This window comes from Phyllobates terribilis, unplaced genomic scaffold (assembly GCF_046119375.1).
Source record: "Phyllobates terribilis strain yellow unplaced genomic scaffold, ASM4611937v1 Scaffold_2__4_contigs__length_985480577, whole genome shotgun sequence".
Classification (NCBI taxonomy): Eukaryota; Metazoa; Chordata; class Amphibia; order Anura; family Dendrobatidae; genus Phyllobates; species Phyllobates terribilis.
The window spans coordinates 129,938,559-129,957,096 of NW_027362762.1; the positions used below are offsets into that span (position 1 = coordinate 129,938,559).

Genomic DNA, 18,538 nt, shown 5'->3' on the forward strand with positions numbered 1-18,538 from the left:
CCAGTAAATCCATTTTCGTTCACCAATAAACAAGAATTAGCGCCTTAAGGAAGGTTGAACCTCTGAGCCTGAAAAATTTCTTACCCAAAGCTTTTTATAAGGTCTTGTCAGGTAAGAATGTTTTGACAAGCATCATATTTGTAAAATAAAAAATACCTGTCATAATGTAAAGGAAGACGCAGCTTTTGACCTTGGTTACAAAAACTTTCTGCTTTCATTGCATAACAGATTTCAGTTTTATACAATCAATGTAAATTAATGAAAACGGCAACGTTTTACAGATACAGTCGTGTGAATAAGTGTTTGCCCCCTTCCTGATTTCTTATTCTTTTGTATGTTTGTCACACTTTAATGTTTCAGATCACAAAACAAATTTAAATATTAGACAAAGATAACACAAGTAAACACAAAAAGCAGTTTTTAAATGAAGGTCTTTATTATTATTAAAGGAAAAAGAAATCCAAACCTACAGGGCCCTGTGTGAAAAAGTGATTGCCCCCCTTCCTTAAAACATAAATTAACTGTGGTTTATCACATCTTTGGAAAGCTGAATTCAATTTCCTTAGCCCCACACAGGCCCGATTACTGCAACACATGTTCCCAATCAAGAAATCATTTAAATAGGACTTGCCTGACAAAGTGAAGAAGACCAAAAGATCCTCAAAAGCTAGACATCATGCTGCGATGCAAAGAAATTCAGGAAAAAATGAGAAACAAAGTAATTGAAATCTATCAGTCAGGAAAAAGTTATAAAGCCATTTTGAACGCTTTGGGGCTCCAGCGAACCACAGTGAGAGCCATTATCCACAAATGGTGAAAACATAGAACAGTGGTGAACCTTCCCAGGAGTGGCCGGCCAACCAAAATTACCCAAGAGCGCAGCGACAACTCACCCAAGAGGTCATAAAAGACCCCACAACAACATCCAAAGAACTGCAGGCCTCACTTGCCTCAGTTAAGGTCAGCATTCATGACTCCACCATAAGAAAGAGACTGGGCAAAAATGGCACGCATGGCAGAGTTCCAAGACAAAAACCACTGCTGAGCAAAAACAACATAAAGGCTTGTCTCAGTCTTGCCAGAAAACATCTTGATGATCACCAAGACTTTTGGGAGAATGCTTTGTGGATTGACGAAACAAAAGTTGAACTTTTTGGAAGGTGTATTTCCCATTACATCTGGTGTACAAATAACACAGCATTTCAGAAAAGGAACATCATACCAACAGTAAAATATGATGATGGTAGTGTGATGGTATGGGGCTGTTTTGCTGCTTCGGGACCTGGAAGACTTGCTGTGGTAAATGGACACATGAATTCTGCTGTCTACCAAAAAATCCTGAAGGAGAATGTCCGGCCATCTGTTCGTGATCTCAAGATGAAGTACACTTGGGTTATGCAGCAGGACAATGATCCAAAACACACCAGCAAGTCCACCTCTGAATAACTTAAGAAAAACAAAATGAAGACTTTGGAGTGGCCTAGTCAAAGTCCTGACCTTAATCCGATTGAGATGCTGTGGCGTGACCTTAAAAAGGCGGTTCATGCTCAGTGTGTTGCGGCGGCCTTGGTGAGCGGTCACGTTACTGATGTCACCCCTAATCACAGGTGTCTGACAGACACCTCTCCATTACTAACCCCTGGACTTGATGTCAGTGGACATTACACAGCTGACATCAATCCCAAAACCATTACCCCGATTGCCACTGCACCAGGGCAATCGGGAAGAGCCGAGGCTAAGCACCAAAATTGGTGCTATGCCTCCATTTCTGGTGCGGCTGAGGGCTGGTCTTACTAGGCATCTCAGCTTATTAATACGGTATCAGCCCTCAGCTATCTGCTTAGCCTTTGCTGGTTATTAAAAATATGGGAGACCCCAAGTCATTCTTTTTTGGTGCCCCCCTTTTTAATAACCAGTAAAGGCTATGCAGACAGCTGTGAGCTGTTATTGACAGGCTGGGAAGGTCCATGGATATTGGCCTCTTCCAATAATGATAACACCAGCTTACAGCTGTCTGCTTTCTCTTAGCTGGTTATGAAAAATGAGGGGACCCCATGCCATTTTTTTTTAATTCATTGTTTATTTATAAGGCTAAACACCCTTTAGTGCCACATGAAAGGCACTAAAGGGTGCTAGTTTATTATATGTAGGGTGCTTGTGACATTAAATATCTACAGGACATCTATCCTATTTTTTGTCTATCTATATCTGTATCTAAGATTGCTTTACTAGTTTAAAAAACAGCTTTAAATTACATATACAATTACAGTATGTAAAAGCTAATGCTAAAATCTCATTCCAAACGGATTGCATACTCATGTCATACTGATGTCATATGGATGCTAGGTGAGGAAATAAAATCGCATTGAACTCACATGACACTTGTCCTACTTTTCTGGATCAAAATCGGACAGATTTTTTTATACGCTAGTGTGACCTTAGGCCTTGCTCCCACTTGCGTATAAAATAGACGAGTGCAATGAGAGAAAAAAATCACATTGCACTCGCACCAATGTTATTCAATGAGTCAATGCTCATCTGCAAGTTTATCCTCAGGTGGAATATGGATGAGAAAAAAATCGCAGCATGCTGGGAGTGGCTGTGTATATCGGACGAGACTCGTCAATCCAAGTCAATGGGTGCGAGAAAAAAAACAGACGGCACACGGACTACGCATATAACGTCCGATTTTTACAGAATACATTACCATTCTGTAGCATAGAACACTGTAAATGGTCCTGTAAATGATTGTAGAATAATAGTTGGAGAGAAAAAAAACACATTGCATACGCATGTCATACGGATGTAAGAAAAATCACATTGTACTCACATGACACTCGTATGAAACTCGTCCTACTTTTCTGGATGAAAAGCGGATTTTTTTGAACGCATATGTGAGCGAGGCCTTAGTCTGCAATCTCATGACAACTTGGGAGGAAAAAGACTAAGACAGGTAAGACATTGTTTTTTTATTAAAAAACCATAGTGTTTTAATACAGTATTGTAATGGACATTTCCACATGAAGTTTAACATTCCTGTACTTCTGCTTTAATGTAAAATAAATAAAATATTGCGTAAAAAAATTAAAAAAGAAGATTGTGATGATTTGTGGAATAGAATCTGTCCCTTACATCAAGTGAATCGTTTTAGTTATATTTATTTTTTTTTCTTATAGAAAACTGCCTCTAAATAAGAATGCAGCATAAGCATCATGGCCCCGATTCATCAAGACTGGTGCCTTGTACTGGCGCTGGAGTAAGTTCAGTGTAGGGTCTCATGACCGTTTTCTCCAAATCCAAAAAAAACGGTCCGATTACTCTGATCAGACTTTAAACAGAGTGGCATCAGTTTTTCTTGGACTTGAAGAAAAATAAAGTTTTCCATCTACTCCATTCGGTCAGTCCATGAAAATCGGATTGCACTTAGATTTGTTCACAGTCCCATAGACGTGCATTGTCGATTTTCGGCCAACATTTGGATCAAAAGCGGACATGTCTCCATTTTTTTTCAGCAGACCACTTGATTACTTGTAATTAGATTTCCCCCAGCTTACCTATAGAGTGAGTATGTACTGGGTTGCCTAAGCCCATTTCTATCATTAATACTTTGAAGCCTGTTGTTGAAGACTAACAAACTGCTAAAACATGGAACCAAAACACAGAGAGGATAGAAATAAGGGCTCATTCAGATGACAGTTTTTCTCGTACCAATGATAGTCTGTGGGGTGCTTCAAATATTCTTTTATTTAACCCCTAGCTGAGTTTTCCGCACAAAAGCAGAGACTCGTCCGATATTGATCCAAGTGTTGGATCAAACTCGCCAATGCAAGGCTATGAATCTGTAAAAAAAATCAGATGGCACTCGGATGTTGTGAGCTGTCTGGTTTTCATGGGCTGTTTAATTGGGGAATCTGGAGAAACGTCCATCAGTTTATTTTTTTATCTGAGAAAAACTGATGGAATTCTGACCAAACTTTGATGGTAAAAAACTGACCCCGACCAAACTCTGATGACTCAAAAACGCCGATCAAACTAGGACCAATTTTGCAAATGTGAAAAATCAGTGACATCTGAATCAGCACTTAGACTAAGCACAGTCAAAACCTGCACCATACTGCACAGACCTTACAGAAAACAAATGTTATATCTGATCATCATCAACACAACCTCAAAGGGAACCTGTCATATCAAAAGCATTATTAACCTGCAGATGTGGGGTTAATGTACAGGTTAATAACGTTCTAGAGCCGTGCAGTCGCCGCACTGAAAGCCCGGCTGCCGGGAGGAAATTAACTTTATTCCTCCCGGCAGCCTTTGGCTTTCAGTCATAGAGGTGGCGGCGAGCATGGCTTCAGTCACCGCTCAGTACATAGTGAGCGATGGCTAAACCAAGCTCTGGCACTGACTGACAGCTGTCTCTGCAGTGCATCAGTGCTGAACTGGCTCAGTCAGTACTGGAAAATGGTTATAGCCACCGCTCACTATGTACTGAACGTTGACTGAAGCCACGCCCCTATGACTGAAAGCAGGAGGCCGTCGGGAGGAATAAAGTTAATTTCCTCCCAGTAGCCATGTTTTCAGTGACCGCAACCGCACAGCTTAACAACTCTGCAGATTAATCCCATATGTGCAGGTTAATAGTGATTTGGGAAGTGACAGGTTCCCTTTAATATCTAACCAGAGTTTACTTCATAATAGACAACATACTACATATGCATACATCTATATCACAACTGAATTATATACATATCAACAGCTGTATAAAAAGTTTATAATAATACAAAAGATATGGCACATGGATGCCTTTCAGATTCTTCAGTAATATCACAGTGAGGTGCAGACATTCGAGACATGTCTTAAGCTGAAACTGGGTGTCAAGATTCAAAGTTTAATTCCACCGCAAACTTATCACTGTAGAGTTTTCCTGATTTCTCTTTGTGAGGATTGTCCAATTCGTTTTTAGAAAGGTAAAGCCTAAGAAAAAAAAACCCATAGCATTAAGTGCAAAGACAAAGTCAAAATAATTGCCACGTGAAAGTATAATAGCATTTTGACATGCAAAGTTTGTCAGAAATTTGGCTCAGCAGACTCTAGATTACTGTTTATGACAGAGAGGCTAGCCTGATTGTTGTTACCCAGGAGGTAAGCGCTGCCCGGTGGGTGATAGCAGCTTATCTCCCTATCTGCCATAGAGAGAAATAGACTCTCCAAGGTAGGAAAGACAGCGAGTGACTTCCCGTGCGTTCAGCACACGGGTATGGTTGATGTTATTTACTATATATTCTGGAATACAGCTGCAATTTACTAAAAAGCTATTTATTTAATTATTAGAATGAACAGAAAGTACAATATGATATTATCTCATTTACCCTTTCCTGCACTGCAATTAGGACCAAAGACTATCACACATAGCAAAAAAAACAGGACTTCTGTAATGTGAGGGGTAACCATGGTCGGTAAGGTTTATAAGGGCTTGCTCACACCAGTGTACACATTGGGACGAGTGCTATTAGATTTTTTTTTCAGATAGTAGTCGGACCAGTGTTATTCAATGGGGCAGTGCTGATGCACGATTTTAATCACACATGCTGCGATTTCACTTTGAAATCGGATGCCACTCACCTATTCAAGTCTATGGGTGCGTGGGAAACATCGGACTGCACTCGGATGACATCTGAGTGCAGTACAATTTCCGTGCATTGACACAATGGAGAAATTTTGTTCTTCATCTTCTCCTCCGTGTGCTCCAATTCTCTCATCCAAAAGAATCGGACTAGGCTGACACTCTGATTAGTTTGATCAGTGAGTCATTAGCATAATCAGCGCGATTCTCTCGAATAAATCTACTGACATCTGACCGTAGCCAAAATGTAAAACTCTGGTTTTCACTAAAGTGAAATGAATGAATCACTATCACAAGTGTCTTCTTCAATTTATCTTCCATTTTTATCCATATATCTTCTCTGTACAATAAGTATAATAGGGGATCTTTCACCATGGATTTCATACCTGTTATTTTCTATGAATGACGTATTGAACCAGAAGTAAAATGGGCAGTCATCATAGCCTTTTGGAAGACCCTAAAAAAGGGAGCATAGATCAAAAACCATTCTGGAGGTATAAAAATGCAGGAATTAGCATGTCATCTCAGGGGTTAAATAGCCGGCACCATTGGTACTTATAAAATTCTATGGAGAGTGGAGGAGCTAGAGGCAGACACAGACATTCTACGGAAAGTTCTCCTGAAACAGCAGTTACAGTTCTCCATTAAACTCTATAAGCACCAGCTGTCATCTCCTATCTCAGTAATGGGAAAATCGTTCTTCACTGAAGACAAAATTTACCCAAGAATTGAGAATTTTAAAAATGAAGAGGACAAAGAAGCTGATCTATCTGATCATGTGTACAATTGATTTATGAAAAATAAATTAAAATGACAATTACTTTTAACCAGCTGTAAAATATAACATTTTCTTTTATTGTCAAATCTTGTCCAATAACTTTTCTTTACCTCTGAAATGGTTTTCACAAGCCAAAACTAAAAATATGTTGTCAGATCAGTTTTGTACATGTAAAACCAACACATCCACTCTTGTTTTGTATTCACATTTTTGTCCTTTTCGTCCCTAAAGTCAAAGTAAAAAAAAAAAAAAAACCATCTCCCAGCACAATATGTAGGTGTTATGTAAAAATAATATTTCTTATAATAACTGTTTTGGAATCCTTGTCTAAATATATAAATTAATGTAATGATGGTGGAATACTGTGCTGCGGCTCAGTCCAATGTAATAATCCAAATAATTGCAGATATACAGTATATATGAGTATATACTCACAGCGCTAGATTCAAATCTGACTTTGACGTCTCCAGAGATGAAGGGACACTTTTCCAAGCTGATGACCACTGAGTTATTCCCAGCATCAAAAAATAACTGATCATAGAAGAAACATTTTAATTAGACGTCTATCACTGCTCTGTGCAATAGACACACGTTTATTGTTCACATAGAACATAAATAGATAAAAAGAGCACCGCAAAAGATAAAGGATTAAAGAGTGACATTCAACGTATGCAGCAAGTAACAGCTGGCCAAAAGGAGGCAACATATACCTAAGATAAAGGCTGCGCAGCAAGTAAAAAAGTCTAGAGCTTTATACAAGAAGAGCTGACTACAAAGATACTAGTGTGGGGACCGCTGCTCTAAGGATCCGTTTACAAGAAAGGCTGTCATTTAATATCCTGTTTACATAGGCAGACCGCAGGAAAGCTCGGTGCTCGCGAAGCGATCTATACTAGAAAGCTCAGTGCTCACAGGCTGCCACTGTTCTCGGCTGTACGAGTCCTGTTTACATAGAACAATGCACCGCCGAGAATGATGATCTTTTGCGCTGTGGATCGGCAGCCTGTTTACACTGAAAGATTATTGTGAACGAACACTCATTCACAATACTTTTTCAATGTAAGTGCTGCTTAAAGGGAATCTGTTAGCAGATTTTGTTATGTAATCCGATAGCAGCATGATGTAGAGGCAGAGATCCTGATTCCAGAGATGTGTCACTTACTGGGCTGCTTGGTGAAGTTTTGTTAAAACCCCTGTTTTCTCTGCTGTAGATCTAGCAGTGCTATGACTGCTGAGCTGTGTATAACTCCTCCCACACCCCTGGCAGCTCCCTGTGTACACTGTGCATTGTCAGCAAGCTGCCAATCAGTGGAGGGAGCGAGGTTACACAGATTATCTGAACTGGCTTGCAGGAGACCAAGTCTGACAGTCATAAACTCCTGCTAATAAAACACTGATTGTATTGAAACTATGGAACACAGCCCAGTAAGTGACACAGCACTGATATCAGGGTCTCTGCCCCTACATTATGCTGCTCTCAGATTACATAGCAAACCCTGCTGACAGATCCCCTTTTTGCAGCATTTACATTGGAAGATTATCCTGACCATGGCCACACCCGATTGTCAGCTTCCTGTGTAAACTGTGCATTATCAGCAAGCTGCCAATCAGCGATGGGGGCGGGACTACACAGATTAGCCTGACTGTTTAGCAGGAGACCTACTCCTTCAGTGATAATCTCCTGCTGATAAAACGCTGATTGTATTGAAACTACAGCACACAGACTAATAAGTGACAAATCACTGGGATGAGGGTCTCTGCCCCTATATTCCTATATTATGCTGCTCTCAGATTAAATAGCAAAACCCTGCAGACAGATTCCCTTTAACTCTTGTTGGATCACCATTGTTTTAACTATGCTGATTTATTGCCTTATGGTCTAAGCTAAATATATAGTTGTTGTTATTTGTTATGCATGTGAGGCGGTCTTATATCCTTATTATTGGCTGAGACCAGGTACCTAATTGTCTTTGGACAGTTTTAACTGTTTTCAAATGTATACCGGTATGTTCTGGTCTGTGGATTTCTATGTAAATAAAGCTCTATATTTTTTTACTTGATGTGTGGCCTATATCTGTATCTGTATGCTCCCTACAGTCTTTTTTCGGCTACATAATCAAATAGATACACAATGACAGCACTCCAACCTAACACCCCGTCAGGGGCGGACATACAGCCGTTGCAGCTGTATCGGGGCCCAGAGGTGGATGGGGGCCCTTGCAGGCCGGCTAATAATATCGGCAATCTGGCTTATTTCTGAGGGGCCCATGGCCAGACTGCCCTCATCATGTGTGGCGGACAGGGAGCGATCCTGCCACCGCTGCCGAAAATGGCAGTGGAGCAGCAGGATCCCGTTCCTGCACGGCCCTTTCTCTCTACACAGGCACGCGGCTTGATGTCAGCAAGCTGCGCGAGCCTGTGTCAACTGGGAAGTTGCCAGTGAGGAGGTAGGAAGCGATTCTGCGGGGGAACGTACAGAGAGGTGAGGGTTGTTTCTTTTTTTTTCCCAGTACACGGGACAGAGCACAATAAGAGGGATGAGGGCAGAGCACAATATGAGGGATGTGGGCAGAGCACAATATGAGGGATGAGGGCAGAGCACAATATGAGGGATGAGGGCAGAGCACAATATGAGGGATGTGGGCAGAGCACAATATGAGGGATGTGGGCAGAGCACAATATGAGGGATGTGGGCAGAGCACAATATGAGGGATGTGGGCAGAGCACAATATGAGGGATGAGGGCAGAGCACAATATGAGGGATGTGGGCAGAGCACAATATGAGGGATGTGGGCAGAGCACAATATGAGGGATGTGGGCAGAGCACAATATGAGGGATGTGGGCAGAGCACAATATGAGGGATGAGGGATGTGGGCAGAGCACAATAAGAGGGATGTGGGCAGAGCACAATATGAGGGATGTGGGCAGAGCACAATATGAGGGATGTGGGCAGAGCACAATATGAGGGATGTGGGGCAGAGCACAATAAGAGGGATGAGGGCAGAGCACAATATGAGGGATGTGGGGCAGAGCACAATATGAGGGATGTGGGCAGAGCACAATATGAGGGATGAGGGCAGAGCACAATATGAGGGATGTGGGGCAGAGCACAATAAGAGGGATGAGGGCAGAGCACAATATGAGGGATGTGGGGCAGAGCACAATATGAGTGATGTGGGGCAGAGCACAATAAGAGGGATGAGGGCAGAGCACAATATGAGGGATGTGGGGCAGAGCACAATATGAGGGATGTGGGCAGAGCACAATATGAGGGATGTGGGCAGAGCACAATATGAGGGATGAGGGATGTGGGCAGAGCACAATAAGAGGGATGTGGGCAGAGCACAATATGAGGGATGTGGGCAGAGCACAATATGAGGGATGTGGGCAGAGCACAATATGAGGAATGTGGGGCAGAGCACAATATGAGGGATGTGGGCAGAGCACAATATGAGGGATGTGGGGCAGAGCACAATATGAGGGATGTGGGCGGAGCACAATATGAGGGATGTGGGCAGAGCACAATATGAGGGATGTGGGCAGGGCACAATATGAGGGATGTGGGCAGAGCACAATATGAGGGATGTGGGCAGAGCACAATATGAGGGATGTGGGCGGAGCACAATATGAGGGATGTGGGCAGAGCACAATATGAGGGATGTGGGCAGGGCACAATATGAGGGATGTGGGCAGAGCACAATATGAGGGATGTGGGCAGAGCACAATATGAGGGATGTGGGCAGAGCACAATATGAGGGATGTGGGCAGAGCACAATATGAGGGATGTGGGGCAGAGCACAATATGAGGGATGTGGGCGGAGCACAATATGAGGGATGTGGGCAGAGCACAATATGAGGGATGTGGGGCAGAGCACAATTTGAGGGATGTGGGCAGGGCACAATATGAGTGATGTGGGCAGAGCACAATATGAGGGATGTGAGGCAGAGCATAATATGAGGGATGAGGGCAGAGCACAATATGAGGGATGTGGGCAGAGCACAATATGAGGGATGTGGGGCAGAGCACAATATGAGGGATGTGGGGCAGAGCACAATATGAGGGATGTGGGCGGAGCACAATATGAGGGATGTGGGCAGAGCACAATATGAGGGATGTGGGGCAGAGCACAATTTGAGGGATGTGGGCAGGGCACAATATGAGTGATGTGGGCAGAGCACAATATGAGGGATGTAGGGCAGAGCACAATTTGAGGGATGTGGGCAGAGAACAATATGAGGGATGTGGGGCAGAGCACAATATGAGGGATGTGGGCAGAGCACAATATGAGGGATGTGGGGCAGAGCACAATATGAGGGATGTGGGCAGAGCACAATATGAGGGATGTGGGCAGAGCACAACTTGAGGGATGTGGGCAGAGCACAATATGAGGGATGTGGGCAGAGCACAATATGAGGGATGTGGGGCAGAGCATAATATGAGGGATGAGGGCAGAGCACAATATGAGGGATGTGGGCAGAGCACAATATGAGGGATGTGGGGCAGAGCACAATATGAGGGATGTGGGCAGAGCACAATATGAGGGATGTGGGTAGAGCACAATATGAGGGATGTGGGTAGAGCACAATATGAGGGATGTGGGCAGAGCACAATATGAGGGATGTGGGCAGAGCACAATATCAGGGATGTGGGCAGAGCACAATATGAGGGATGTGGGCAGAGCACAATATGAGGGATGTGGGCAGAGCATAATAAGAGGGATGAGGGCAGAGCACAATATGAGGGATGTGGGCAGAGCACAATATGAGTGATGTGGGGCAGAGCACAATATGAAGGATGTAGGGCAGAGCACAATTTGAGGGATGTGGGGCAGAGCACAATATGAGGGATGAGGGCAGAGCACAATATGAGGGATGAGGGCAGAGGGCAATATGAGGGATGTAGGCAGAGCACAATATGAGGGATGTGGGCACAGCACAATTTGAGGGATGAGGGCAGAGCACAATATGAGGGATGTGCGCAGATCACAATATGAGGGATGTGGGCAGAGCACAATATGAGTGATGTGGGGCTGAGCACAATATGAGGGATGTGGGCAGAGCACAATTTGAAGGATGTGGGCAGAGCACAATATGAGGGATGTGGGCGGAGCACAATATGAGGGATGTGGGCAGAGCACAATATGAGGGATGAGGGCAGAGCACAAAATGAGGGATGAGGGCAGAGCGCAATATGAGGGATGAGGGCAGAGCGCAATATGAGGGATGTGGGCTGAGCGCAATATGAGAGATGTGGGCAGAGCACAATATGAGGGATGTGGGCAGAGCACAATATGAGGGATGTGTGCAGAGCACAATATGAGGGATGTGGCCAGAGCACAATATGAGGGATGAGAGCAGAGCACAATATGAGGGATGTGGGGCAGAGCACAATATGAGGGATGTGGGCAGAGCACAATATGAGGGATGTGGGCAGAGCACAATATAAGGGATGTGGGCAGAGCACAATATGAGGGATGTGGGCAGAGCACAATATGAGTGATGTGGGGCAGAGCACAATATGAGGGATGTAGGGCAGAGCACAATTTGAGGGATGTGGGCAGAGCACAATATGAGTGATGTGGGGCAGAGCACAATATGAGGGATGTAGGGCAGAGCACAATTTGAGGGATGTGGGCAGAGCACAATATGAGGGATGTGGGGCAGAGCACAATATGAGGGATGTGGGCAGAGCACAATATGAGGGATGTGGGTAGAGCACAATATGAGGGATGTGGGCAGAGCACAATATGAGGGATGTGGGCAGAGCACAATATGAGGGATGTGGGTAGAGCACAATATGAGGGATGTGGGCAGAGCACAATACGAGGGATGTGGGCAGAGCACAATAAGAGGGATGAGGGCAGAGCACAATATGAGGGATGTGGGCAGAGCACAATATGAGGGATGTGGGCAGAGCACAATATAAGGGATGTGGGCAGAGCACAATATGAGGGATGAGGGCAGAGCACAATATGAGGGATGTGGGTAGAGCACAATATGAGGGATGTGGGCAGAGCACAATATCAGGGATGTGGGCAGAGCACAATATGAGGGATGTGGGCAGAGCACAATATGAGGGATGTGGGCAGAGCATAATAAGAGGGATGAGGGCAGAGCACAATATGAGGGATGTGGGCAGAGCACAATATGAGTGATGTGGGGCAGAGCACAATATGAAGGATGTAGGGCAGAGCACAATTTGAGGGATGTGGGGCAGAGCACAATATGAGGGATGTGGGCAGAGCACAATATGAGGGATGAGGGCAGAGCGCAATATGAGGGATGTAGGCAGAGCACAATATGAGGGATGAGGGCAGAGCACAATATGAGGGATGTGTGCAGATCACAATATGAGGGATGTGGGCAGAGCACAATATGAGTGATGTGGGGCTGAGCACAATATCAGTGATCTGGGGCAGAGCACAATATGAGGGATGTGGGCAGAGCAAAATTTGAAGGATGTGGGCAGAGCACAATATGAGGGATGTGGGCGGAGCACAATATGAGGGATGAGGGCAGAGCGCAAAATGAGGGATGAGGGCAGAGCGCAATATGAGGGATGAGGGCAGAGCGCAATATGAGGGATGTGGGCTGAGCGCAATATGAGAGATGTGGGCAGAGCACAATATGAGGGATGTGGGCAGAGCACAATATGAGGGATGAGGGCAGAGCACAATATGAGGGATGTGGGTAGAGCACAATATGAGGGATGTGGGCAGAGCACAATATCAGGGATGTGGGCAGAGCACAATATGAGGGATGTGGGCAGAGCACAATATGAGGGATGTGGGCAGAGCATAATAAGAGGGATGAGGGCAGAGCACAATATGAGGGATGTGGGCAGAGCACAATATGAGTGATGTGGGGCAGAGCACAATATGAAGGATGTAGGGCAGAGCACAATTTGAGGGATGTGGGGCAGAGCACAATATGAGGGATGTGGGCAGAGCACAATATGAGGGATGAGGGCAGAGCGCAATATGAGGGATGTAGGCAGAGCACAATATGAGGGATGAGGGCAGAGCACAATATGAGGGATGTGTGCAGATCACAATATGAGGGATGTGGGCAGAGCACAATATGAGTGATGTGGGGCTGAGCACAATATCAGTGATTTGGGGCAGAGCACAATATGAGGGATGTGGGCAGAGCAAAATTTGAAGGATGTGGGCAGAGCACAATATGAGGGATGTGGGCGGAGCACAATATGAGGGATGAGGGCAGAGCGCAAAATGAGGGATGAGGGCAGAGCGCAATATGAGGGATGAGGGCAGAGCGCAATATGAGGGATGTGGGCTGAGCGCAATATGAGATATGTGGGCAGAGCACAATATGAGGGATGTGGGCAGAGCACAATATGAGGGATGTGTGCAGAGCACAATATGAGGGATGTGGCCAGAGCACAATATGAGGGATGAGAGCAGAGCACAATATGAGGGATGTGGGGCAGAGCACAATATGAGGGATGTGGGCAGAGCACAATATGAGGGATGTGGGCAGAGCACAATATAAGGGATGTGGGCAGAGCACAATATGAGGGATGTGGGCAGAGCACAATATGAGTGATGTGGGGCAGAGCACAATATGAGGGATGTAGGGCAGAGCACAATTAGAGGGATGTGGGCAGAGCACAATATGAGTGATGTGGGGCAGAGCACAATATGAGGGATGTAGGGCAGAGCACAATTTGAGGGATGTGGGCAGAGCACAATATGAGGGATGTGGGGCAGAGCACAATATGAGGGATGTGGGCAGAGCACAATATGAGGGATGTGGGTAGAGCACAATATGAGGGATGTGGGCAGAGCACAATACGAGGGATGTGGGCAGAGCACAATAAGAGGGATGAGGGCAGAGCACAATATGAGGGATGTGGGCAGAGCACAATATGAGGGATGTGGGCAGAGCACAATATAAGGGATGTGGGCAGAGCACAATATGAGGGATGAGGGCAGAGCACAATATGAGGGATGTGGGTAGAGCACAATATGAGGGATGTGGGCAGAGCACAATATCAGGGATGTGGGCAGAGCACAATATGAGGGATGTGGGCAGAGCACAATATGAGGGATGTGGGCAGAGCATAATAAGAGGGATGAGGGCAGAGCACAATATGAGGGATGTGGGCAGAGCACAATATGAGTGATGTGGGGCAGAGCACAATATGAAGGATGTAGGGCAGAGCACAATTTGAGGGATGTGGGGCAGAGCACAATATGAGGGATGTGGGCAGAGCACAATATGAGGGATGAGGGCAGAGCGCAATATGAGGGATGTAGGCAGAGCACAATATGAGGGATGTGTGCAGATCACAATATGAGGGATGTGGGCAGAGCACAATATGAGTGATGTGGGGCTGAGCACAATATCAGTGATCTGGGGCAGAGCACAATATGAGGGATGTGGGCAGAGCACAATTTGAAGGATGTGGGCAGAGCACAATATGAGGGATGTGGGCGGAGCACAATATGAGGGATGTGGGCAGAGCACAATATGAGGGATGAGGGCAGAGCGCAAAATGAGGGATGAGGGCAGAGCGCAATATGAGGGATGAGGGCAGAGCGCAATATGAGAGATGTGGGCAGAGCACAATATGAGGGATGTGGGCAGAGCACAATATGAGGGATGTGTGCAGAGCACAATATGAGGGATGTGGCCAGAGCACAATATGAGGGATGAGAGCAGAGCACAATATGAGGGATGTGGGGCAGAGCACAATATGAGGGATGTGGGCAGAGCACAATATGAGGGATGTGGGCAGAGCACAAAATAAGGGATGTGGGCAGAGCACAATATGAGGGATGTGGGCAGAGCACAATATGAGTGATGTGGGGCAGAGCACAATATGAGGGATGTAGGGCAGAGCACAATTTGAGGGATGTGGGCAGAGCACAATATGAGTGATGTGGGGCAGAGCACAATATGAGGGATGTAGGGCAGAGCACAATTTGAGGGATGTGGGCAGAGCACAATATGAGGGATGTGGGGCAGAGCACAATATGAGGGATGTGGGCAGAGCAAAATATGAGGGATGTGGGTAGAGCACAATATGAGGGATGTGGGCAGAGCACAATACGAGGGATGTGGGCAGAGCACAATAAGAGGGATGAGGGCAGAGCACAATATGAGGGATGTGGGCAGAGCACAATATGAGGGATGTGGGCGGACCACAATATGAGTGATGTGGGGCAGAGCACAATATGAGGGATGTGGGGCAGAGCACAATTTGAGGGATGTGGGCAGAGCACAATATGAGGGATGTGGGCAGAGCACAATACGAGGGATGTGGGCAGAGCACAATAAGAGGGATGAGGGCAGAGCACAATATGAGGGATGTGGGCAGAGCACAATATGAGGGATGTGGGCGGACCACAATATGAGTGATGTGGGGCAGAGCACAATTTGAGGGATGTGGGCAGAGCACAATATGAGGGATGTGGGCAGAGCACAATATGAGGGATGTGGGGCAGAGCATAATATGAGCGATGTGGGCAGAGCACAACTTGAGGGATGTGGGCAGAGCACAATATGAGGGATGTAGGCAGAGCACAATATGAGGGATGTGGGGCAGAGCACAATATGAGGGATGTGGGCAGAGCACAATATCAGGGATGTGGGTAGAGCACAATATGAGGGATGTGGGTAGAGCACAATATGAGGGATGTGGGGCAGAGCACAATATGAGGGATGTGGGCAGAGCACAATATGAGGGATGTGGGCAGAGCATAATAAGAGGGATGAGGGCAGAGCACAATATGAGGGATGTGGGCAGTGCACAATATGAGGGATGTGGGCAGAGCACAATATGAGTGATGTGGGGCAGAGCACAATATGAAGGATGTAGGGCAGAGCACAATTTGAGGGATGTGGGCAGAGTACAATATGAGGGATGTGGGCAGAGCACAATATGAGGGATGTGGGCAGAGCACAATATGAGGGATGTGGGTAGAGCACAATATGAGGGATGTGGGGCAGAGCACAATATGAGGGATGTGGGCAGAGCACAATTTGAGGGATGTGGGCAGAGCACAATAAGAGGGATGAGGGCAGAGCACAATATGAGGGATGTGGGCAGAGCACAATATGAGGGATGTGGGCAGAGCACAATATGAGGGATGTGGAGCAGAGCACAATATGAGGGATGTGGGCAGAGAACAATATGAGGGGTGTGGGGCACAGCACAATATGAGTAATCTGGGGCAGAGCACAATATGAGGGATGTGGGGCAGAGCACAATATGAAGGATGTAGGGCAGAGCACAATATGAGGGATGTGGGGCAGAGCACAATATGAGGGATGTTGGCAGAGCACAATATGAGGGATGTGGGCAGAGCACAATATGAGGTATGTGGGGCAGTGACCAATATAAGGGATGTGGGCAGTGACCAATATAAGGGATGTGGGCAGAGCACAATATGAGGGATGTTGGCAGAGCACAATATGAGGGATGTGGGCAGAGCACAATATGAGGGATGTGGGGCAGAGCACAATATGAGGGATGTGGGCAGAGCACAATATGAGGGATGTAGGCAGAGCTCAATATGAGGGATGTGGGGCAGAGCACAATATGAGGGATGTGGGGCAGAGCACAATATGAGGGATGTGGGGCAGAGCACAATATGAGGGATGTGGGGCAGAGCACAATATGAGGGATGTGGGGCAGAGCACAATATGAGGGATGTGGGGCAGAGCACAATATGAGGGATGTGGGGCAGAGCACAATATGAGGGATGTCTCTTTACTCATGTGCCGGCATTGCAGCACCTTAAGTAGCCATAGTTATGGCCACTAGCAACTAGCTAACTGTCACTATATCAGTGGTCATAACCATGGATACCTAAAGTCCTGCAATGACTGCAATGAGGAAAGAGACATTGTGAATCAGAAAGACTATACTACATTTCTAATTGGAGGTATTTGCTAATATTATTATTTTTGCACCTACTACATATTGGGATATGATCTTGGAGATGGGAATACCCCTTTAAGTACCTGACAATGTCTTTTCCCACCCCCAAATTCATTATGATGCTATCAAGGACTTAATTTGCAGCTGGAAACTCTGCTGCATCTCTTAATGTGTTGGTAGGAAGAACGCTGCGTAAAATAATTTACCACATTTTTTACATGCTTTTGTTGCATATTTTCCCCCACTCATTTATATGGGTGAAATAAGCTGCAAGAATTGACATTATGCAGATTTTAAATTTGCTGCAAATCTGCAAGGAAAACATAAGAAATATGTGCATAAGACTTCAGGGATCTCCTTCACTTTGCTTGTACTGTAAACCTTGCATATTTTCCGTGTGCACATATCCTTACAGTTAATTGGGGAGAGTCACAGAGACTCAATAATTTATATTATTGGGCAGCAGAGATCATAGTTAATGGGGGGCACAGTGCTGCTTATCACTTTATATTTTGATTGGTGTGTGGCCAATAGTATATTAATGGTGGGATACATATCTGTATTCAGGGGCGCAGTGCAGGTCAGACACACGTATGTATACAATATATGAGACCTTGTTATTTTCAGGGCTGCGGTGACCATCGTGACAAGATGAGTTGTGGCTGGAAGATGTCGACATGAAGGTCTGACCAGATGGAGAAGAAACAGAAAATGACTCTACTCAGATGAGATGTCAGCGGTCACTGGATCTAAGTATTTATTCTGTATATGCACTGTGTGACTTGAAGTAATGTTATTTGTAAGATCCCTTCAGCTGCATTCTCACATTTATGTGATATGTCCTTGTGCTGCCAGATTTTTTTTTTTATCAGACGGCACACAGTCTCGTAAAGTTTTAAAGAACCATTCACACATCCGTGAAAATCACGGATCTGAGAATAAGATCTGTGAGGGTCAGAGAATGTCCTGTTCTGATCTGATTTTGAGAATCAGCATAGGACATGCTCAATGCGTCTGTAAAAGGGGGCAGCACACAAACACTGCACACGGACACAGGAATGGAGCCTTAAGTATAACAGAGTCCCTTAATATATAGTGACTCACTTATTTTGTATAGCTTCGTCCTTAGTTATATAGTTATAGTTTCCTCTTTTATTATGTATAACACCGTCCCTTATTACGTACCATCGTCTCTAGTTATATATAGTGCTGTCCCTTATTATACAG

General features: G+C 45.3%; 1 protein-coding gene across 4 annotated transcripts in view; it reads right to left on the reverse strand.

The window, feature by feature from the left end:
- Window positions 1-2,954: 2,954 nt before the first annotated feature.
- LOC141196869 (phosphatidylinositol 3,4,5-trisphosphate 3-phosphatase TPTE2-like) overlaps window positions 2,955-18,538 on the reverse strand; it is a 70,035-nt gene continuing 54,451 nt past the window's right edge. For 3 of the 4 annotated variants that reach the window (XM_073662605.1, XM_073662604.1, XM_073662606.1), the window contains 4 exons: window positions 17,925-17,996; window positions 6,837-6,932; window positions 6,010-6,080; window positions 2,955-4,974 (listed from right to left, as the gene is read on the reverse strand). In XM_073662605.1, the coding sequence (XP_073518706.1) occupies window positions 4,875-4,974; window positions 6,010-6,080; window positions 6,837-6,932; window positions 17,925-17,996 (339 nt within the window). In that variant the 3' untranslated portion in view covers window positions 2,955-4,874. The remainder of the gene's footprint in view (window positions 4,975-6,009; window positions 6,081-6,836; window positions 6,933-17,924; window positions 17,997-18,538) is intronic. The other variant, XM_073662608.1, reaches the window with a different exon arrangement.